General features: G+C 36.3%; 1 protein-coding gene across 6 annotated transcripts in view; it reads left to right on the top strand.

Moving 5' to 3' along the window:
• LOC5568034 (opioid-binding protein/cell adhesion molecule homolog) overlaps positions 1 to 23,870 on the top strand; it is a 232,708-nt gene that overhangs the window by 152,052 nt on the left and 56,786 nt on the right. For all 6 annotated transcript variants that reach the window (XM_021844513.1, XM_021844515.1, XM_021844514.1 and 3 more), the window contains exons 6-7: positions 14,172 to 14,300; positions 14,366 to 14,503. In XM_021844513.1, the coding sequence (XP_021700205.1) occupies positions 14,172 to 14,300; positions 14,366 to 14,503 (267 nt within the window). The remainder of the gene's footprint in view (positions 1 to 14,171; positions 14,301 to 14,365; positions 14,504 to 23,870) is intronic.

Below are 23,870 nucleotides of genomic sequence, written 5' to 3'. Positions count from 1 at the left end.
CTCCGGATGCCCTGGGAACCGTTTTAATGCCCTCCGGGATTGGCCCCTTGGCCACTTGGTAACCAGTAGTGCCCTGAACAACTAACCAGTTGATTAGATACCATTTTCAATGCGTTTCAGGCAAAATACTATGTGTCACAATTCACAACAAATGCATTTTGCTCTCACAAATGCTCTTGCAAAAATTGCCAAACCTTGGTCCCTTTGGCACCGGTTCTGAGCGGCCAAGTCCAACCAAACCAAGATGTTTAGCCAGATTCACAAAATATAAGCCTTGACGATAATTTTGAGTACAAAAACATTCATATTTGGTGAAAAAACGGCTGCGAAATACGTATGCCAAATCCGGGTCAATATGACCCGAACACCTTAAACGTAACTTTTTTTGAACACCTTAGGAAGGTTAATATCAGAAAAAAATCTCCATCAAATCTGTGCTCACCAGCCGTTTTCTATAGCTATGCTGCATGTCTGGGCAAAATTAAAAAAAAAAATCGTAGGGCCCGTTTTGAAGTTAAGCCCTTCTGGTTGTTTAAGTCCTGAATTTCAAATTAAATTTGGGTTTTTTGAACGGGTTTTCATTATCAGATGAAATATACCATCAATATTTTGTACAAAATTTTTTTATTTAGTTATTTGCAACATATGAGAGGAGTTTTGAATGAGAAGATTGACGAAATATTGAATTTCGCCCTTTTGGAGGTATAATCATTAAAAACACTAATTTTTAATATGATAAATGTGGATTCTAAAACAGTTAAACATGTTCAAATGCTTTTATTGACACATTGCACTCACATGTCATTAGCTGTTTTCACAATTAACTGATTTTTCATAAGCTCAAGCGCTATAAGGCATTGCGGAGCATTTCATCATGTTACCAAATTAGTTTTTGTAGCACAATATTCTGGATAGTTTGTAGTTTGGTGAGCCCATGTACTCACGATTCAAATAATTCTACATGCAACTCAATGATACCGAAATGTAAGTATACGTCGAAGAATACTTTCAGCCTTGAGTTTTCTGTTCTAAGTAGCAATCCGTCATACTTGGTTTTACTTATACATATTACATTGGTAAGTTTTTCAGTAGTGTATGGAGTACTGTATGGAAGAAAATTAAATCAACAACGTAGAAAGCAGCGATACAAAATGAAAGAAAAGTATAGACCAATTGTAGCACTTACACAGTCGAATTTTGCCTTCACTGTTAATTGCAGCTCGTGAGTTTAACTTCACAAGCAAAGTTTGTGACCGAATAAAATGAAAGTTAAAAAAAATATTCAGTTTGTGTAAGCTTCAAACCAAGTTATGGTAACAGGGCCACAACAAAATTTACGATTTTCCGGTAACTGTATATTACAAAGAATCTTTGGACAACTCTGTGTTTACCATATTTCATATATATTTTTAAAATTATACGCTTTAACCTAGAATTCCATTACCACGAATGCCATAAACCTGAGGACCCTAACCTCGAGTTCCAATCCTTAGAACGGCATTACCTCGAATTCCATTATCATAGGTCATTAAAGATAACTACATATTCGAGGCAACAGATTTTGGCGTAATGGTGCGTTCACGGTGATGGAATTCAGGATAAGGCATTCGAGGAAATGATATTTTGGGTCATGGGGTAGAATTTTCTCAAGAGAGTTTTGATGTGAGTATTGATTTTTAAGGAAGACATGTAAAATTAAGCTCTGCGAGTGTTATAGTTCAATAAAACCAAATAAAAATGGATATTTCTTACTCTTCTAAAGAGTATTTCAAGTATTGAGGGTTCCTCTTCATGAGTTTAATTGAGAATGATGGATTCATACAATTCTTACATTATTTTGTTTATCCACGGCTCTTACGTATTTGTGTGATCGATAAGCACGGCAAACCCACTAGTAAAATTGTTAATTTGTGAAACATCTAAATGTTATAAATTATAATGTATTCAATACATGATCCCAAAAATATTAACATTGATCTAGAGTGCCATGGTTTGTCCAATAAACCATTACTCAGCAATCAAAATTTAAGTTCTGGGTCAGTACAAAGTTTGCTGGAACACCTGAGGAGTCAACTAGTTGAGCTGTAACATTTTTTATAATACAAAATTGGCCTAATGCCTTATAGCGCTTGAGTCTATGGAAAATCAGCTAATTCTGAAATAATTTTGCGGCATGTAAGTGCCATGTTTCATTGAAAACATTTAAACATGATTAACTGTTTTAGAATGCATAATTATTCTATTTAAACTTAGTGCTTTCAATGGTTACACCTCCAAAAGACATAATTCAAAATTTCGTCGATCTTTTCATTCAAAACTTCACTCATAAGTTGCCAATAATCAAATAAACAAATTTTGAACAAAATATTGATGGTATATTTCATCTGATAAATACGGACAAAGAAAATCCTTTTCAGTAGTCCACATTTCCTTCGAATTTCAGGACTCATACAATTAAAAGGGCGTAACTTCAAACCGAGCCCCACGATTTTTTTGAAATTTTGTCCAGACATGCAACTATAGAAAACGACTGGTGAGCACAGATTTGATGGAGATTTTTTTCTGATAATAACAGTCAGGGGAGCACCGTGAAATATTTACCAAGTGGAGGTCAGCAGTCTTGTGATCAATTTTGCAGAAAACAGTTTTCTCTTCAACCGCTTTAGTGGCAAGATATTTGCATTACAAATACTGTCCTATGTATAGGATGCTGGGTGATCGGGACTTCTGTCCTATTTTTAGGACGCTGGGCGGATATGGGTTAATATCAATACTTGTTTCGTTCGATCAATTGGTTTATGACCTTCCTAAAAGTAACCTTCGTAAATGTAACTTAAGGGACGTGGTGTGGAATTTTATGCAATTTTCGTGTTTTTTCGATAATTATATTGAAATTAGAGCGTTCCAAGACAAAGTAATATAAGATGTAATTTTTATACTTCCAGACAAATAACGTAATGTGTTTAAGTCTACGGCTTTTTTTTTTGACTCGGCTCTGATTCAACCCGAAAAATTAAAAAAATGCAAGGCACAAAAAATCAAGCGATTGAACTAACTGAACCTGATTGCGGAGCATTTTGTTACATGCTGGCTATTAATTTTTACTATATTTACGCACAGTTGTTTTCATTGTTCAGTTCTCCTATATCAAGCCACGTAGTTTGTACACGTGCTTTTCGTGTTCTGTCTGTTGCCGTTTCGATTTCCGTTCGACAATATGTGGAAAATCATTCCGCTTGGCGACGGTGATGTTGATGGAAACATTGTGTTGGGTTTTTTTTTTGAGACAGCTTGTTTGCATTGATCGTGTTATATTTTTTTCCTGTTTCGACGTTTCTCCCTTAACCGAGTCGACTCAAGCTCTCGTGTGAGGGAAATGAAAATAATTTTGTTTTATGACAACTTTATTGTTTCGATCCAATTTTCGACTCGATTGAAAATTTATCACCACTTGTGCAATTGTGTGGTTTGGAGACGTGTCGTTTAGCATGGATCCGAATTGAATTCGTATTGATGCACTGTTTACTTTTCCTATCATTTGTTGATGAAGTTGTTACTACTCACTTCTGGAATTCTCCATGTTGTGTGGTATCATATTCCTTCTTATTCCTCCGAAAATAACTTTTTGGGTGATGAGGATGGTTTCACAGCTACTTATTGAATCTAAATCACAAGCTTACTAAATGATTTATTTCTGCTCAAGAAAAGGGGTGAGATTTAGCCATTACATCTTGCTTTATTTGTTGATGATTTCAAAAAATCCACTTTCAATTGTTTTGTCCAGGATCACTTTAGATTGACATTTTTTAACTTCTGGCGAAATCGTTTTGAAAAATCAGGAGAAAGCTGACAGACTGAATAATAATTTTAAGGTAATCGTTGGTGTGTTTTAAAAGCAGTGAATTTAACGTTTCAAATTTGGTTACCGAAAATGATCGAGTGATTTCGAAGCCGTAAGTTACTCTTGGTGACGTTGTTACCCAAAATGCGACTTGGCACTAGTATCCCACAATTACTTGAAAAAAAAAATAACGAAAATTCATTGGTCGTACTCACGGCCGTAGCCTGAGCGGGCATGGGCGTTGACTACACACCTCCCACCCCCCAACCAGGCCTTGGCCTACGAAAAAAGGAGTCTAATTTTCTGCCATATATCTCATCACCAATAATTTGAATGTTTGATGAATAATCGGCAATATATTATATAAGGAATGTGCCAAAAATCTAATATTGAACTCAAAACGTTTTTCTAAGGATGTACCAAGTTAACTTAAAATGAATTAATACTGGAATTCTTCGAAAAATACTCGGAGCATTTTGGATAACTGCAATGAGTCGTTAGCAATACTTATAAGTATTTTCTGGAATGCATTTTTGGAATCCTCCCAGAAATTTCTTCAAAACACAGGAATTATTTGAAGAGTTCTAGCCAAGAACTAACTGAAAAATTTAAAGGGATTTCTGCAAGCATTCGTCGAGAATGCTACTCCTTAGCAAGGCCCCTTAGGATTAACATGTATTGGAAGCCTTTTTCTCTTATTCATTGTCCATAATTAAATTCATCCAGTTTTTTTTTCTTCAGATATCTTTAGGTATTCTTCAAGATATTTCTTTAGTAATTGCTCCTGGAGTTTGCTCAGGATTCATGAATAGTAAGGGTAAGCAAAATACCGAATGATTCCGTCAAACACGCTTCGAAACGAAATTCCACGGAATTCCACGAAACTTATACAAGCGGAATTTTTATGCTACGCTTTCATTTCGTTTCGCCAAATTGTAAAAATATCTCCGCGGAAAATAAAAAACAAACGGAATAAACAGATTTTCGCGAAATTCCGTGTTTAATTTCGAACAAAAACGGCATAGCGCACGCTTTTACTCCGAGCATTTCGCAATATTCTCGCGGGCTAGATGTTGAGCATGAGCATCGATGTGTATGGTAGTAGTTGCTACACTATGTTAATGGAGACCGAACCCAGACAACCAGAAGTCGCTTAAATATTCATGTAATAACTCGTTTATTCATACAAATTACATCGAACTCGTAAAACACGGTGGATAATATCGTCAGATTGATGAGTTTCCTCGCATAAAACGCATTTTTTTGAGTTCATTTGTACCTTTTTTGTTTCGTCCCGTACACTCGTACAAAGTAAGCCGAATCAATCCGTAGCAGCTGTCAAATCAACATTTGTTATCATAAATTAAGTCGCATAAGAACACAGATTAGTTCAGAAGGAAATATATTAACTCGCATTGTATGCTATTATTCATCACATAATATATGCACGTAAACGGCCTCCACTTTTGTACGTAGATGGCCTTTTCGCGACACCTTATAAGTGAAATTTTGCACATGCAAAGCCTCCAGGTGATTTCGTTATAGGGAAAGTGTACCAGTTATGGCCATAGTGGTTCCCTATTTGGCCATACGGGAAATTTCGATAGCTTTCACATTTTAAATCTTTTTGAATGTTTAAACATCAAGATATATCTTAAATCTTACTACTAAAACACACAAAATCTTTCAAAATGTGAAAACATTCAAGTAATCCCGTATGGCGAAATAGGTAACCACTATGTCCATAACTGGTACACCTACCCTACGTACCTTTAGGTTGCCTGGGAAGAATCTTCTGCATCCCCACAATTAGCACAGGAAGGATATCGGGTTAATGGGATTAGATAATGATCTGGGAGTCACCTATGGTTGGTGATGTGATCTAATTCACGTCTAACCCAATTCTTGATATAAATCAACAACAGCATCGTACGACAAACCACCGGTTATTTAGATTTGTGCTCTTGAAATTTTAAGGTATGTCTTTGATTCATTCTCACTTTAATCGAGGAAGATGCGTACATATTTTATTCTCGTGTTTTCTTAACCTATTGAGCTCGTGTTTGCCAATTTGGGCATCATCTAAGCGAATTCAAATTTGACAGCTGTTCATTTTTAGTACGGAGTCTGTGTGCCTATTTTACTTTATTGATTTAATCTATTTATAGATCTGATCCAACGATGCACCTCTTTTTATAGTGTTATAGTCTTCTCTTATAGTGTCTCTTATAGTGTTTCACTTATCTCTTATATATCTCTTAAAGTGTTTCATAATTTCTGCACGGTCCCCAATTAAAAACATTAAAAGCATTTTTCTGGTTGTTTAATATTGATCACTCATGATTATCGGATGCAATATACGGCATTGATAAGGCATTGATAAGGCATTGATTTTTACCTTTACAATACTGGGTAATGACATAAAAGCTACAAATCTTTATAATTTCGATCGATTTATTTCATGATTTTTTTTTTGGGAGAAATCACAAATGAGTTATTGTTTTGATTCATGCATTTTTTTTATTTTGAATTTGTTGATTTTTCCGGATTTAGGTCCAAATTTGATGAGGTACCTAAGGTATTTCAAAATTAAAATCACAACAGTATTTATTCTACGGTTTTTCGCACATCAGAACCGCAAGATACAAACATATAATTTCGTTCATGGAAAAACGGATTGTCTGACGAAGACGAATGAACTTTTCAATCTAACTCTCAGTTCCTCAATGCTATGTTTATTAAATCTGCACTTTTTTTCATAATTTTCAATTAATTTTTAAAATACTTTCAAAGTTCAAAATTAACTGATAATTTGATTTTATAGTCAGTTTTAAACCAAGAATTTTAAAATGAAACAATCTCAAAACCCCGCAAAAAAAATCTCACAAAAATCGTTCAGAAATTCCTCCACAGATATTTGCATACGACCATTTCTCCAGTATTCGCTATAAGCCACCGGAAATACCTTTAGTAATTTCCACATGGATTACTCTAAACATTTTCTTCCCTCCAGATTTTTTCATTAATTCTGCCAGCAATTCAAAAATTAATGCTCATTTTCTCCAGGGATTTTTCCAAGAAATTGATTAGGAACTCCTAATTAAACTCGAACAGGGAGTCCGTGTTAAGTCCCTCCAGCAATATCTCTTGCAATTCATTAATCTTGCAGTTCTTCCAAATTTATCTCTATTGACTATAAGGAGTTGGATTTATTCTAGGCACTTTTGATTAACTTCGGAAGTGGGGTTTTTTAAGCTACGGATGTTTGACCTCATTATGCGTCGTACTAAGGCGTATATTATTGCAAAGTTACAGACTATTCGGTCGAGAAAAACCCCCCTGGCCAAAGTGAATCATGGAAATATCCAAGAATTCCGTGATAATTTGCTATTTTCTTCCTTATCTGAAATAAGGGTACACGTGTTTTTGGATTTTTTTTAAAACGGTGATCATTTCCGAAATAGGGTGACCAGAAAAATAGCGATTATGCAAAATTTTATTTTGTTAAAATATTATAACTTTTGAACCACTTGACCGAGTTTCAATTTTCTTGGGCGAAATGAAAGCTAAAGATTTTGACTTTTCAAGAAGAGTATTTAATTTCACAAAAATTGTTTTTTTACGTGAACAGAAAAATAAAAAAAATCCGTTTTTTCGTGTTTTGAAGGCCTCGGGACAAAAGAGATTGCTGTTCTCATATTTTCTTGAAAGTTCAGAAAATTTTACGTTTACTGTTAATTTTCAGCGTTGTAAATTCTTTAGTTTTTGAAATATATTTTTTTGAAAATAAATAATCAGTCATTTTTTATTGGCACACACTGTAGGTTTCAGCCCATTAGATTTTTTTGAGAAAAAATCATAAGTTTTGAACAGCTCAACCGATTTCCAATCTATGTTTATGAAATGAATGCTTAAGATTTCAACTTTTCAAAAAAAAATATAGAACTCTGAAAAAAAAAATCATGAAAAAATATAAAAAGTTCATAAAAAACTAGAAAATTATTTTAATTATTTATAAAAAAAATTCTGAGTTTTAATTTTTTTTTTTGAAAATTGAAATTTTAAGCTTTTATTCCATAAAAAAGGATTGGTAGGTTGAGCTGTTCAAAAGTTATGATATTTTTAAATAAAAATCGAATGCGCTGAGACCTACAGTGTGTGTGCCGATGAAAAATGACTATCTTTTTATTTTCAAAAAAATATATCTCAGAAACTGAAAAACATACATCGCTGAATATTTGACAGTGAACGTAAAATAAACGTAAACTTTCAAGAAAAAATGAGAACAGCAATAGCCTTTTTTTTTTGTCCCAAGGCCTTCGAAACACAAAAAGACGGAAATTTTTTAATTTTTTTCATGAGAAAAAACAATTTTTGTGAAATTAAATATGTTTCTTGAAAAGTCATAATTTTTAGCATTCATTTCGTCCAAGAAAATTGAAAATCGGTCAAGCTGTTTAAAAGTTATAATTTTCTAACAAAACAAAAATTTTGCATAATCGCTATTTTTCTGGTCACCCTATTTCGGAAATGGTCACCCTTTTAAAAAAATCAAAAATCACGTGTACCGTTTTGATTCATATTACGGACAGCTTCAAATTCCGGACACTCTACTTTGTATGGGAAACATTTCACGAGAAATGTTTCAATTTTTGTCATTCAAAAGTTCTCACTTTCGAGGCTCATTTTATTAAGTATTTTTCATAGATATCTATGAAAATTTATGATGTCCAGTTGCCTCAGACGTCTCTTCAGTGGATTGACGATTTCAGTTAATGATTTGACTTTTCCAATTATGATTTTCACGAGCTTTCCGGAATTTGAATCAAAACGTCCGGAATATGAGACAAATGTAAGGAAGCGTCCGGAATAAGAATCATGAAAAGTGAACACATTTCTATTTATTCAAAATTATTCATGTTGCGGGATCAAAATCTTCACTCGCCATTCGAAAGTTAAGTGCTTTAGAGACTCGATAACGCGGAGGAATCCTACAGATTAATTCATTTTATATGCTTTTTGGTGGTTAATACTCCACTGAGGCCTTAAGTGTTCGTAATATGAATCAAACCGGTATCCTTATATTGGATAAGGAAGAAAATAGCAAATTGTCACGGAATTCGGTAACCCAGATCGGTTTTTCATGGAATGATTGATAAGTATAATTCATAGATTCTTTGAAATTTTATTTTATTTAACAGCTACTGGATTCGGCACTGCAGTCTTGGGAGGAATCAAAACGATGTTTTTCCTCCCAAGACTGCAGTGCCGAATCCAGTAGCTATAAAATTCACATCAGTCGAACCTCTTTCTTCTTCCTCCTATTTTATTTAATACTTCAGCAATTAAATTTCTCCGTTCTTATTTTCTTCTTCTTTCTGGCTTTTTGTTCCAACTGGGACAGAGTCTGCTTTTCAGTTGTTGTTCAGAAATCGATTGAAGTTTAGTAGTAAGATGCACGAAATATAAAAAAAAACACATATTTTGAGCTCGACAAAGAGGGAGGACTCTTCCTGACAAATTGAATGAATTTGTATGTATACCAAAATTATCACAACTCAAACAAATTTCGCGGGATAGGAAAAGTGTACCAGTTATGGCTAAAGTGGTTCCCTAATCTTTTTGAATGTTTTAACATCAAGATATATCTTAAGAGCCAGTTCGCGAGAGCCGCAACCCCTTCTTGTATCGATGTTCTCCTATCTGGCTGAAATTTTCAGGGATTGTTCTACTATATAAAAGAAGATGTTTTGCAAAATTTAAGATTTTTATATTAGGGGGAAGTGGGACAAAATGACCCCCAATGATTTCATGTCACTAAACATGCTAAATCACAAAAATTGTTATAACTATAGTAAAAGTGCACGGATTATGTTGAAATTTGGCATGATTACTCTACGTTATATAAACTTTAAGGTTGGCATGGTATTTGGATTTTGAAAGTACTTGAAATCGAAATAAACGAGTTTTTCATAAAAATTTTAGTGATTTTCAAATCGATTTTTTTCTTGCCAACCGAACTAGGTCAAAAAACTAAATATGAAGTTTTGTAGGGCAACTCATGGGCTTTCATTCGAGGTGTGATCCAGATATGCCGTTTCAAAAATATTCGAAAAAAAAAATTTTTTTCGGGGTAGTGTTTGAACTCAAGCCATTTTGCGAGTACCGCAACCCCATTGCATAGAGAGGTTGTATTGATGTTCTCCGATCGAGCTGAAATTTACAGGAGTTGGTTTCCTATATAAAAGAAGATATTTCGCAAAATTTCAGATTTTTATATTAGGGGAAACTGGTACAAAATAACCACTAATGATTTATAATGAAAAAAAGGATACAAAATGAATTTAACTGCTATAGCTATAGTAAAAATGCATGAATTTGGCATGTTTACTTTACGTTATATGCAATTCAAAATGAAGGATTTTGAATTGAAAGTGTCCGGATTTTTAGCTATGATTTGCTGTATTTTTCGTTGTAGTAACCAAGTTACAATAAGCACAATTTAAAGTTTATCAGCTATCTAATAATAATCTATAGTTTTTCAGGATTTGTTCATTACTATTCAAGGAGGAACCCATTTGGCAGAACTACACTTTTCATAAGGGAAAAGTGGGTCAAAATGACACCCAATATTTTTGGGTCGGAAAATACACAAAATCATAAGAACTACTGTAACAAATAAACGGATTTTACTGAAAAGTACGTTTATTTTGTTAAAATACACAATTTTCGTGGAAAATGCAATTTTCCACAATCTTACTACTGAACTGCCGAGGCTGCTAACGAAAACATTGGTGCAATGCCTTTTTGTTATACAGCCATTCCATGAAAAACCGATCTAGCGGGTCACCGAATTCCGTGAAAATTTGCTATTTTATTCCTTATCCGAAATAAGGATACACTTGTTTTTGGATTTTTTGATTAGGGTGTCCATCTCCGAAATAGGGTGACCAGAAAAATCGCGATTTTGCCAAATTTTTATTTTTAAAAAAATTCTAACTTTTGAACCGTTTGACCGATTTTCAATCTTTTGGGACCAAATGAAAGCTAAAGACTTTGACTTTTCAGGAAAAATAGAATATTTCACAAAAAAATGTTTTCTTTCCCGAAAACAAATCAATAATTTCCGTTTTTTCGTGTTTTGAAGGCCTCGGGACCAAAGAAACTATTACTGTTTTCAATTTTTCTTGAAAGTTCAGAAAATTTTACGTTTACTGTCAAATTTTCAGCGATGTATGTTTTTTAGTTTTTGAGATATATATTTTTGAAAATAAAAAATCAGTCATTTTTCATCGGTACACACTGTAAGTCTCAGCGCATCAAATATTTTTTTTTTTAAATCATAACTTTTGAACAGCTTAACCGATTTCCGATCTATTTTTGTGGAATGAAAGTTTAAGATTTCAACTTTTCAGAAATAAATATAGAATTTTGAAAAAATATTTTTTATATATTTAAGAATTTTTTATATATTTTCAGGTGAAAATTTTTTTTTTTCGGATTTTTTAATTTTGTCTGAAAAGTTGAAATCTTAAGCTTTCATTCCATAAAAAAAGATTGGAAATCGGTTGTGCTGTTCAAAAGTTATGATTTTTAAAAAAATAAAAAATCTAATGCGCTGACACCTACAGTGTGTGCCGATGAAAAATGACTGATTTTTTATTTTCAAAAAAATATATCTCAAAAACTAAAAAACATACACCGCTGAAAATTTGACAGTAAACGTAAAATTAACTGAACTTTCAAGAAAAAAAATGAACAGCAATAGTCCCTTTGGTCCCGAGGCTTTCAAAACACGAAAAAACGGAAATTATTGATTCTTTTTCATGTAAAAAACATTTTTTGTAGAATTTCACAATTTTTCCTGAAACGTCGAAATCCTTAGCTTTCATTTCGTCCAAAAATATTGAAAATCGGTCGAACGGTTCAAAAGATATTTTTTTTTTTAAATAAAAAATTTGCAAAATCGTGATTTTTCTGGGTACCCTATTTCGGAAATGGTCACCCTAATCTAAAAATCCAAAAACACGTGTATCCTTATTTCGAATAAGGAACAAAATAGCAAATTTTCACGGAATTCGGTGATCCACTAGATCGGGTTTTCATGGAATGGCTGTATACACATCATCACATGCAAGGAAGTGACATTCGTTTCAGATATGGCAGCGGCAACACGGTATGATATAATCGGTATAACAATTACCGACAAGAGGCCTCCATCCGTTGCTCACACCGTCCGGATTTTGATTCACCACGGTACACCTCAAATAAAAGTCCTTGAGTTGCCCTACAAAACTTCATACTTAGTTTTTTGACCTTGTTCGGTTGCCAAAAAATAAGTCGATTAAAAAAAATACAAAAAAACAGGTTTTCCGCGATTTGAAACATTTCTTCAAATCGAAGTACCATGTTCATTTTAAAGTTCATATAACGAAAAGTAAACATGCCAAATCCATACAAATTCATACAAATCCATGCATTTTTACTATAGCTATAGCAGTTTAATTGATTGTGTGTATTCTTTTTTATATTAAATCATTATTGGTTATTTTGTACCAGTTTCCCCTAATATAAAAATCTGAAATTTTGCGAAATATTTTCTTGTATATAGGAAACCAACTCCTGTAAATATCAGCTCGATCGGAGAACATCAATACAACCACTCTATGGGTTGCGGTACTCGCAAAATGGCTTGAGTTCAAACACTACCCGAAAAAAAAAAATTTTCAAAAATTTTTGAAACGGCATATCTGGATCACACCTCAAATGAAAGCCCATGAGTTACCCTACAATACTTCATATTTAGTTTTTTGACCTAGTTCGGTTGGCAAGAAAAAAATCGATTTGAAAATCACTAAAATTTTTATGAAAAACTCGTTTTTCTCGATTTCAAGTACTTTCAAAATCCAAATACCATGCCAACCTTAAAGTTTATATAACGTAGAGTAATCATTCCAAATTTCAACATAATCCGTGCACTTTTACTATAGTTATAACAATTTTTGTGATTTAGCATGTTTAGTGACATGAAATCATTGGGGGTTATTTTGTCCCACTTCCCCCTAATATAAAAATCTTAAATTTTGCAAAACATCTTCTTTTATATAGCAGAACAATCCCTGAAAATTTCAGCCAGATCGGAGAACATCAATACAACTTCCCTTGGAAAGGGGGTTGCGGTTCTCGCGAACTGGCTCTTAAATCTAACTACTACAACACACAAAAATTTTCAAAATTTGAAGACAAAAATAGGGAACCACTATGTCCATTACTGGTACACCTTCCCTACTCAGAAAAATTTCGTTTCGTTTCGAAACATTTCGTGAGGAATTGAATTTCGTATCGGTTCTACGGAATATTTCAGTTATTGGTTTCGTTTCGCTACGAACAGTTTTGAAAATTCCGTATATCGTTTCGTTTCGTATCGACATGGAAAATATCGCATACCCTTAATGGATAGCTTCCATTAATACCTTCTCTGCGCTTTTCCTGGTATTTTCTTAGAAAATCTTGATGAAATGTAACCTTTGAGTAATTAAAAAAAACCTTGAGAACTCCTCCCTGAACTCAAAGATTCACATTTTTTCAGATTTCACTAATTTCTTATAACATTTCTACAGACTTCACATTGAAAAACAAATCTTTACGATTATTCTGAGCAATTCTAGTAAAAACTGTTAAGATTATAGATGGATGCCGGAAATTTTTCAATTTTTTAAATTAATGTATTATTTTCGGAATTATTTTAGGAATCCTCTGACGATTCTTGCAAACATTTCTTCTGGCAATTTTTTGGCAATTCATGAGAGATTTTTCAAAGAATTCAATATAAAAATTTTCTCTGAAGTTCTCTTGAAAACTCCTCAAAAAGTTCCCAGAAAATTAAAGTTCAAAAGTTACAACGGAAAAATAATCTATACAAAAAGCAGTATCTCAAGTGATGTAATTTGATCTCATTTAGAAATTACATCGCTTGTATCGCATCGAATTGTCTAGAAATTAGTTCGTAGAGAAATCTTCAATGAAGTTTCTGAAACAATTTCTTTTTTTTTATTATCTCAGAAATATTGGATTCATGCAAATTGCATTAATTGATGAGAATTTATTAAAATTTTCATCAACAATTTTATCAAAAATTAATATTGTTGAATGAATAGCGTTCTTGATATGATGAATTGAAAGTTGTTCAATTTTGGCAAATAAATTTCTTCACCGCCGCCAAAATCATACGGACTTTGTATCCTTTTTGTAATTGCTAGTTGTCTACAGAAATTGAAATAAAAAAAATAATTTATCAAACAACCTCTATTTTATTTTGTTTTATTTTCAGTACAATCCGTCGAAGGGCCAACGTTGAGCATACCGAAAGTCAATCGGCTGCATATGGGGGCCTATCTGTGCATAGCGTCGAATGGTGTGCCGCCATCCGTCAGCAAACGAGTAATGTTGATTGTTCACTGTAAGAGGTTAACCATATTTCCAGTGTTCAAAGACACCAACGACAAATAACACTCTCATTCACAGTTGCTCCAATGATATCGGTTCCGAATCAACTTGTCGGTGCGGTGGAAGGACAGCGAATGACACTCGAATGTCATTCCGAGGCGTATCCCAAATCTATCAATTACTGGACCCGTGAGAAAGGGGACATTGTACCTCAAGGTAAGCTCTTGTAATGCATTTGACTACTGATACATTGGAATTAAATTGTTCCATGGTTCATAATGTTCATTATGTTTTAGAACAAATGAATAATGTATCATTTAGTACTGTTTCGATAACTAAACAGACCAATACACTTCGACCTATTTATGCAACTGCAACGTAAGAAAATGTTGTTGTCAAATATATTGAATTTTCTCACCAATTAGTTATATAAAAAAAGTTTTAATGGCTGATAAAACGTAAAGCTTTAAATAAATATTTTATTTTCTTATAGATTTTTTTGGAGCGACCGATGATGGTCGTAAAATTAGATTGAATTGTACATAAAATGTGAACAAACTTTCAACTATAATATCTCAAAATACTCATCCAATCTAGCATATTTCTGCAGTGTTATTCATCTTCATCACTCAGAGAAAATTCATGTGTTTAAGAATTGAAATTGGTTTTGATAACACACAAAAAGAGAAATTCCATGTTTTTAAATAACGTTGTTTCCAAACAGCACCGGATGATCACTTAAATGTTAAAAGCTTGCCAGGTGGTGCCACCGATTTCAAAAACTTACACACGTATTTCTTACTGGAAATCATCTCCAATTTGCATTATCAGACCGATGGGGTGAGGGAATCTTCATTTCCACAACCCTATATGTAGCAAATGTTAGCAATCTCATTTGTCCCGTTCGCTTTCTGTGTCTCCGTTGAAAACACAGTAACATCATAATTTTCTCATATCACGTTTTGCTGATTAGATCGGCGTTACGTGACACCGAAGGAAAATAGGAAGCAAGGAGTTTGACAAAATGATTTTGAATGGAAACAAACAAACACCTCATCCTTACAAACTGATACATATTCACACATTCTCAACACTCAGACAAGGATACTTTCACTTTTGGGGCTCCTTCTGGATCTAAATGAATCGAAATTGAGCCAACATGGGTCTATCGGGACCAGGGGAAAAAGTGGTATAATAGTGTAGGACTGATTTCAAAAGTTCAAGTTCAGATGTTAAGTATTCCCTCACACCTCCAGAGAGCGCTTCCAAGAATGTGGATATCAAGGAAAGTGTGACCCGTGTGCTACGATAATAGGCGAGAGGGTTATCTTGCTTCTCACCTTTTTGCGCCAGTAAGCACATGTATCTAGTCGGTATCAACGAGGGGAAGAAAACGTGTTAGGTGCTACGTTGGTTGTTCGGGGCGATGTTTTCCACCAAATATGATATCATCTTCGGAAAGGCAGGCAACTGATGAACGAAAAGTTACCCCAAAGAAGGTGTAAAAACCGTATCGTGAGATGAAAACTGCATGCTCATCGCAAACTTTAGGGATTTGTTATAGTTTTACAACTTTGTGTTTAAGAGCTTTAAATTTTGTAACCACTTAGTTATTGGGGGATTTGTCGCATGCTGTTGTTTCTTGTGGAGATGGGCATCGCGGAAGGGAAGTGAAAACAGCTTGTGCCAAATTCAAACTGAATAAATGGGGAATGAAACTATCAATCCATCATCAAACAATTATGCAACTTATTTTACAATCTCATGGATGATTCCAAATTGTTTTCTTCTGTATGCTTTTTTATTTGTTTTGTTCTTTATATAGCATACAAGTTCCGAAATCATTCAAGTTAGTATTTTCTAAATCGTATTAAACGTTGACTATTAATATTGTTTTTAATTATCCTGTTTATTTCGTAGACTTAGGTGTCATAACGCATAACGATGTCGAAATTAAATCACTTATAACTTTTCTATATTAAAATAATTAATATTAATCTTGAAACGATGTTAGTTTGGGATATTAGAGTATTCACGGTGTATCAATGTTAGGGACTATATCAACTTTATTAAAACAAAGTATTTTTGGATTACAATTGCACTGTTAAAACACAAACATATACTTAGGCCAAAGTTTGCATATCTAGCTGGTGGTGAACTGAGATTCTGAAGATCGAGCCACTCGTGTTTATTCCCGCTCCGGAATAAGAAGCATATTCTAACTTAATGATAGGAGTTCCACTATCCCACCAATTCGGAATCGGTAAATTCCTATGGGGCCTTCCTTAGCCGAGTGGTTAGAGTCCGTGGCAACAAAGCAAAGTCATGCTGCAAGGTATCTGGGTTCGATTCCCGGTCGGTTAAGGATCTTCTCGTAATGGACATTTTTTTGACTTTCCCGGGCATATAACATCATCGTACCTGCCATACGATATACGAATGCGACAATCACAACTTTGGCAAAAAATCATCGTAATCATAGTCATATCGAAACATCAAAAGCAGTTTTTGTATTCATAACTATTGATGAAAATATGTTTCGGTTGAAGAGCAGAAGACAATGAACACATTTTCTGGTAATTTTTCTTGATTTTGAACGAAAAAACTGCTTTTGAAAATCCATAAATCAATTACGGAACCTGCCCCTTAATAATTGTGGAAGTGGTCATTGAACCGATTCTATGACACTACCCCGAACGCCACTACCCCGAATGCCACTACCCCGAACGCCATTACCCCGAAAGCCATTACCCCGAATGGGTCATTACCCCGAACGCCACTACCCCGAACGCCATTACCCCGAATGCATAACATTTTGAGGCTTATGCTAGTTAGAGAGTGGGGAGATCATTGTACGATTCCTTATGAGTATTTAACGAGTTTGGCTCAACTATGTATTTTTCAAATATCAGAAGATAAAAAAGCAGCTAGTTTTTTAGCAAATATTTTTTTCATACTAAGTTTTCTTTGGATTTCTCCTCTAATTTTTGTGAGATTCGCACAACCACATTGCAATGCTCTGAAGTACAGCCTATTCAAAAAAGAAGGGTGAATTTAATATGAAAAGTATAGCTATAATGCACAAAATTAGGATGTAGTAAAGTCTCTTATTGGAAATCGGTACCCACTTCTTCTACTCATTTTTTGTAGGTGTCAGGCTACTAGCATTAAGATCTTCGTAAAGATTTTGTTTCGTAAACGATGGCGATGGAAGATCACCCTGAGATAGTCACTGCAAGTGTTGTTCTTTGGAACACGCTTGAAGACCAACCTGATAGACAATCGTTCCGTTATAGCTAGGAAACGTTAATACACTTGTACATGTTAGAAAAAACGGCGGCCTCTGATTGCCGCTACAGTAAAAACTTTCGTTGATTTGTGGGATCATTAGTTTAGAATTTCTATGAGATAACTACAAATATATTTTTTTTAATTCAAGACAATGAAGAAATTATGATGGCAGAAAAGTGGTGAGCAAATCCATAAGAGACCTGTCTGTTTTAATACAAAAAGATAAAAGGAGGGAAAATTTCTGATTAGAATTATAGCAGGATTCACTTTAGTGAATGCCTTCAGGATATATTCCTTTAAAAAAGCTGTTCTATGTGGAAATACTAGTGACTAGCTTATCAAACGAATACTTGAAAGAACAGCCTATTTAAGAAAGAAGGGCAAACATCTGGTGAAATGTTTGCAACTATGACGTGAATGATCACTGTAATAACTTGATGATATGGCACAACCTATATTCATAAGAAAGGAAAATATTTGTTTAAAAACAAAATTGAAATATGAACACTACCAAGAAGTCCAAATACCGGTGATCAGCAAGACCATATTGAGGGTTACGGGTTCGAATTCCTCCGGTGGCGGATCATATGCATTGGACATTTCCTTGGCGTCCCTGGGCATAGAGGCACATGTATAAGAATGGTAAATTGACAAGGAATGCTCTCAGTCAATAAAAGGCTTATTTTATAAAAAGCCCATTCACAAATTTCATAATCCTGAAGGAGGCAAAAAATGTTGTGGGTGGTTGTCTTCAAAATGTTACAGGCCATACACAATATGTAGATTTCCATACAAAAAATGGTATGAGGGGGTGGGTAGGTGTCAAAAATGGCAATTTTTGGCGTTATGAAATTTGTGAATGAACCCTTGAACTACGAAAGTGCCCACTGAGCTGATAAACAGGCACTGTCTCAGAAAGAATGAGAGGAAGATAGTTGCTAACAAGATATTTTGAAAGAATAACTGACATCTAAAAGAAGGAAAAATATATGATGAATATTTTACCGACCAATTTTACGCGCCATTAATTACCAGTTTTCATTAGAGACGCATTTTTGCCCGCAAAATAAGATACTGCACTATATCTCATACTATTCGGGGTAATGGCTCATTCGGGATAGTGGCGTTCGGGGTAATGACCCATTCGGGGTAATGGCTTTCGGGGTAGTAACCCATTCGGGGTAGTGGCGTTCGGGGTAGTGGCGTTCGGGGTAATGGCGTTCGGGGTAATGGGATGGAGCCCATTGAACCATAAACTGAGAAGCAATCACCCTGTTCCAGTGACGTAATGCCAAGAGAAAGAAGAACTTCCTTACCATCTAGAGATGAACATTCTAACTCGGAATAATATTGGTTTTTGATATGGTACCATTGACCATCTGATCATCTTCCATTTGGTTTTACTATAAATGAAATGTCTAACACTCTGTCAAAAATTCATTAAACACCTACCCTAAACGACTGTATGGTCGCCGGTTATTTTGATGTTTTTCGTGGTTTAAACGTAGTATACATTTTGTCCAATTTATCACATTCGTTATTTCGTGAAAAGGCAAACCTTTTGTGCGTATTGCAAAAGCCCAAACCGACTGTGAAATAGAAGACAACTCGGAATCAATTTCACTCGATCTCCCGACTAATCAAGAGTAATGGCGATGGAAAAGAAACATTGCAAAGAATGCAAACTGGAGGTGAATGATATTGAACCCGTACGGTGTGGCTTTTGTGATGCCTTGTGTCACATTAGTCAGCAGTGTTGTGAATTTAATCACGGAGCCAATCAAGATATACAGTCGCAAGGCCTTTTTTTATATAGCATTTTCGCACTTCTAGCAAAGCTAGAAAATTTCACCTAATCCGGCTATCTGGGGAGCACATGGGGTATAGGCTCTGTGGTTCTCACTTAACGGTCTACTGCGGATGCACGTCTCGAGTGCGGTAACAGAGGAAAAAAGGGGAAAACATCTCTGTACCACGCTACTTTTTTTTGGCTTGGGCTACAAGTCCGATATCCTCCTGGATTACTTCAGGAGGCCGAGAGCTTGTTGATGCCTCTATGCCTTTTTGTCATCTCTTGCTCTATTCGATCTTGCTGCAAAATGTCTCTTCAACGTCACTCACATTTTGGGGCCGATCACACGCCTGGGCCATGTGAGAATTTTTCGATGGATGCTGCTGTGTTTTCTTGGTGCGCTTGACTCCATCTTTCTGCTCGTCATGCTCTACGGGCGGATCGGTTGGATGCCGAGGTCGGTCTTCCGGTTGAGGGGTAACTTCCGGTTCGCAAGCGCCCGACGACCCAACGCCGGCGGTTCGTCGTGATCGATACTACTCGGCTTAGTTCCCGACGGTGAGCTAGCCTACTCCGATGGAGAGTACCTCGACGGAGGAATATCTCCCGAAACCGGTAACGTTACGCGTTGTTCATACTCCGTTGTTGGCCGGTAGAGTGCCGAAGTCGGCCCGGAGATTCCGGTTGGAGGATGGCTTCCGGTTCACTGGCGCTCCGACGACTCAAGCCGGTGATACGCTCGCACTATTCAGAATAGCCCCCGACGGTGGATCTATCCTACTCTGACGAAGATTTCCCCGGCGGCGATCCTGCGATTCCGGTGGAAGGAAACTTCCGGTTCACAGGCGTCCCGACGATCATTTGCCGGTGCTGTTCCGCGATCTACTCAGCTAGTTCCCGGCGGAGGATCTAGCCTACTTCGACTCGATGGTGGTCGGCCAAGTGTCAAGGTCGGTTCTGCAATTCCGGTTGGAGGGTGACTTCCGGTTCACAGGCGCCTCGACAACTTTTCACCGATACTACGTAACGCTCGTTCTACTCGGTCTAGTCCCCGACGGAGGATCTAGCCTAATCCGATCGCGCCCGATGTTCTCCTCTCATCAGTCTGTTGTTATCGAGTGTCGAGGTTAGTCCGACAATTCCTGTGATAGCTTGGCTTCCGGTTCATCAGCGCCTCGACGTCCCGACGTCAAGCGCTGCTCTCTGCGTCTCGTTTCGCTGCTCTTCTCGCCAGTTGCGCTGTAAGCCAGACATTATTTGCACCACCATGTTGGTCATCATATTCCAAAGATCGGAATCTCTTATCATTCCGTGGACAACACCTTCTACGCTGAAGTACTCACCAAAAGCAGTCGCCACCGTGTTTCTTTCTATATTGAACCTCGGGCAGTCGAAGACAACACGTTCTCCATACACTCAGGACAAAATGGTGAAGACGCATGACCGAATCGATGCAGATACTGCTTGAAGCAGCCGTGACCTGACAAAAACTGTGTCAGGTGGAAGTTCACTTTTCCGTGCTCCCTGTTCACCCAGGCCGATAGATTCGGGATTAGCCTGGGTCGCAAGACCTGTCAAGCTGTCTTGGTAGCGTTATTCTAACAACACGCCAAGCCGTTCCCATAGAGGACGTTAGCCACAACGAAGTGTTTCAAGTAATACTGTTTCATATGGTATGTCCTCTTCAACATCTAATCCAATTTCTCTCGCCGTTCCCTTACGGTACCTACTCGACCAGAACCACATAACAAGATTATAACTCATTCCTATCAGCAGCAGTTAAAATAACAGAAGTTGATACAATTATGTTATCATGATGACTTTGTACTCAACTTGTAATATTTTTAGTAACACGTTTATAACAACGTTTGTTATATTTTTTACATCGCATTTATAAGTTTGTTGCAAATAACATCCGATGTCATAAACTGTAACATGGTTTGCAATAATTTTGTTATTTTGTAACTTTCTTGCAACACATTCTGTAATAATTTTGATATATTTGTAACAAGGTTTGTTATATTTTAGTTTAATTTGGTGCAAACAACAGGTGATATAAAAAAATCATATCAGGGGAACACATTTTGTTATAATCTTGTTTCTTTCGTCTAGTCGGGATCTATCTAGTATTCATTGCTTTCTTCTCCATGCTCCCTCTTACTTCGAGCAAAATAGATCGATATGCCGGTAAACAAATTAAATACTTGTACCAGGGCTGGCATCTCCTCAGTGCAAACAGAAAAACACTAAGAGTTTGCACTTTGCGTTGATTATGAATTTGAGTGCAGTGCGACAGCTAGGGTGTTTAATGTATTTTGGACAGAGCGTTACGCGTATATAATTTGGCCACCTCCATTTGATTTTGCCGTAAATGGCCAAATTATATACGCGTAACGGTCTGTCCAAATTACTTTGATCACCCTACACTTTCTCACTGGTTTTCACCTCTTTGTGTTTCTGCTCTCGCTGCAATGCATCCTTCGACACAAAGTGTTGGTGGTGAATGGTGACCACACACTCGTTTTGTGGCTCATGGAGTACCTACTAAATGGGGCGAGTTTCTATTGGAAAATATGGGAGAATCGTTGGAACGGGACCGACGAGTAGGTAACGGAAATCGATGTCCGACGCGATTTTGGAATCCAAGATGGCGACCACCGGTTTGTGAAAATCTCTTCAAACCCATGCAATATGGGTATTTTTGGAACGGGACCGACGAGTAGATGACGAAAACCGATGTCGGACGCCAATTTAGAATCCAAGATGCCGACTTCCGGTTTGCAAAAATTCCTTCAAACTCATGCAATATGGGTATTTTTGGAACGGGGCCGACCAGTAGATGGCGGATTTGAAGGGATTTTTGCAAACCGGAAGTAGCCATCTTGGATTCCAAATTGACGTCAGACATCGATTTCCGTCATCTACTCGTCACTCCCGTTCCAAAAATAACATGGGTAGAAGGTAAAAAGAGACAAATTGTGTACACTTTGAGCATGTTTTGCCAACACACTCCGTCAGCATCACTCTTTGCGTAATCGCACTCTCTTCCCTACTACGCGCCCTCATAGTGTTCGTGTTGTTACACTTTGCGCGCGTCTGTCTCCTCTTTGTGCAGTGGGTAAATTCTGCTCTTTACGCGCATTGTGCGAGTTGATGCCAGCCCTGAGCCTCTACGGTTCTGTAATGACGATGTCGACCACGATATGACTGTTGAACCGATGCTGCAAATCTGCAACGAGGACGAACAAGGCACTGGGGTCTCGATTTATTATCAAAACGTCAGAGGACTACGGACAAAAATCACGGACTTTTATACTTCTGTTAGTGCTACGCTCTACGATGTTGTCGTTTTGACTGAAACCTGGTTGGATTAAGTGATTCCATCACGCATGCTGTTCGGTAATGATTACGTCGTTTACGTCGAAACGAAGAGGGACTTGAGCACGTTTGGGTGTCTCTGAGAATGAAGAGAAGTAGTCTTGCTATTGGAGCAACATATTCCGTTTTGACTCATATTCCGAACACTTAAGTCCAACAGGTACTTCAAATGTATCTGATGGGCATAAATTTGCTGAAATTTGTGTAAATTTTAATTCCTTCGCAAAGTCAAACTGTTAGCTGTTGGGTGTACCGATAATAATGTTGATTTAGTTAGTTTAAGTATTGTTTTTACGTAAAAGTATGAAACAACATTTTGATTCAAATGCCGAACACTGTGTTAATTCTGTCTCATGTTTCGAACACCTAGATTCAAATTCCGAAAAGCATGAATAAATCGTATTCAATTGAATAATTTCGCATATAAATTTGCGCGGAATAAATTGTATTGGAGACGTTAAAATTGAATTGCAATTGACTACCATTTCCTTGTTATTTGGTGACATATTTCAGTGAAACATTTCAACCAAATCGCCATACAAAAACCTAGTGTTCGGAATTTGAGTCAAAACGGTATTCCTCCGGATAAAGCGTCGGGTGTACAACTGACGAATCGCCATATTTCTAGTATGAAATCGGTGATTCCCAAACATGATGCAGTTGCTGTATTTGGTGACTACAATCGACCAGGCTTCGATGGTTAAGAAACGTAAATCACACATGTTCTGTGGACGTCACTTCAATTTCTCTGAAGCAGTCCAATGCGGCATATCTAAACGGAATGAGCTTAAACAATATGTGACCATTGAACTACATAAAAACTGCTATGGAAACACGTTGGATTTGTGGTTCGTTAGTGAAGAATTGTTAAACGGTTTGACTATCTCCTTCAGATATTTGCCACAAGCCTTTTTCATGTACCATCAAAAACTGAGAACCCTAGCAGAATACCTTCGAGGACAAGATTGACATAAATTCGTTGAATTTCCGAAAAACCGACTTCATTGGGTTGAGCCAACACTTGCCGCTAGTGAACTGGACGGTTGTCATAGAATGTCCGACTATAAATGAAGCTGTTGAAAGATTCACGACTATCCTTCAGAACGCTTTTGCTGTTTTCGC

The sequence above is a fragment of the Aedes aegypti genome, chromosome 2, assembly GCF_002204515.2.
Source record: "Aedes aegypti strain LVP_AGWG chromosome 2, AaegL5.0 Primary Assembly, whole genome shotgun sequence".
Taxonomy (NCBI): domain Eukaryota; kingdom Metazoa; phylum Arthropoda; class Insecta; order Diptera; family Culicidae; genus Aedes; species Aedes aegypti.
Note: the sequence above shows the minus strand (reverse complement) of the source record. Positions and strands in the feature narration are given on the sequence as shown.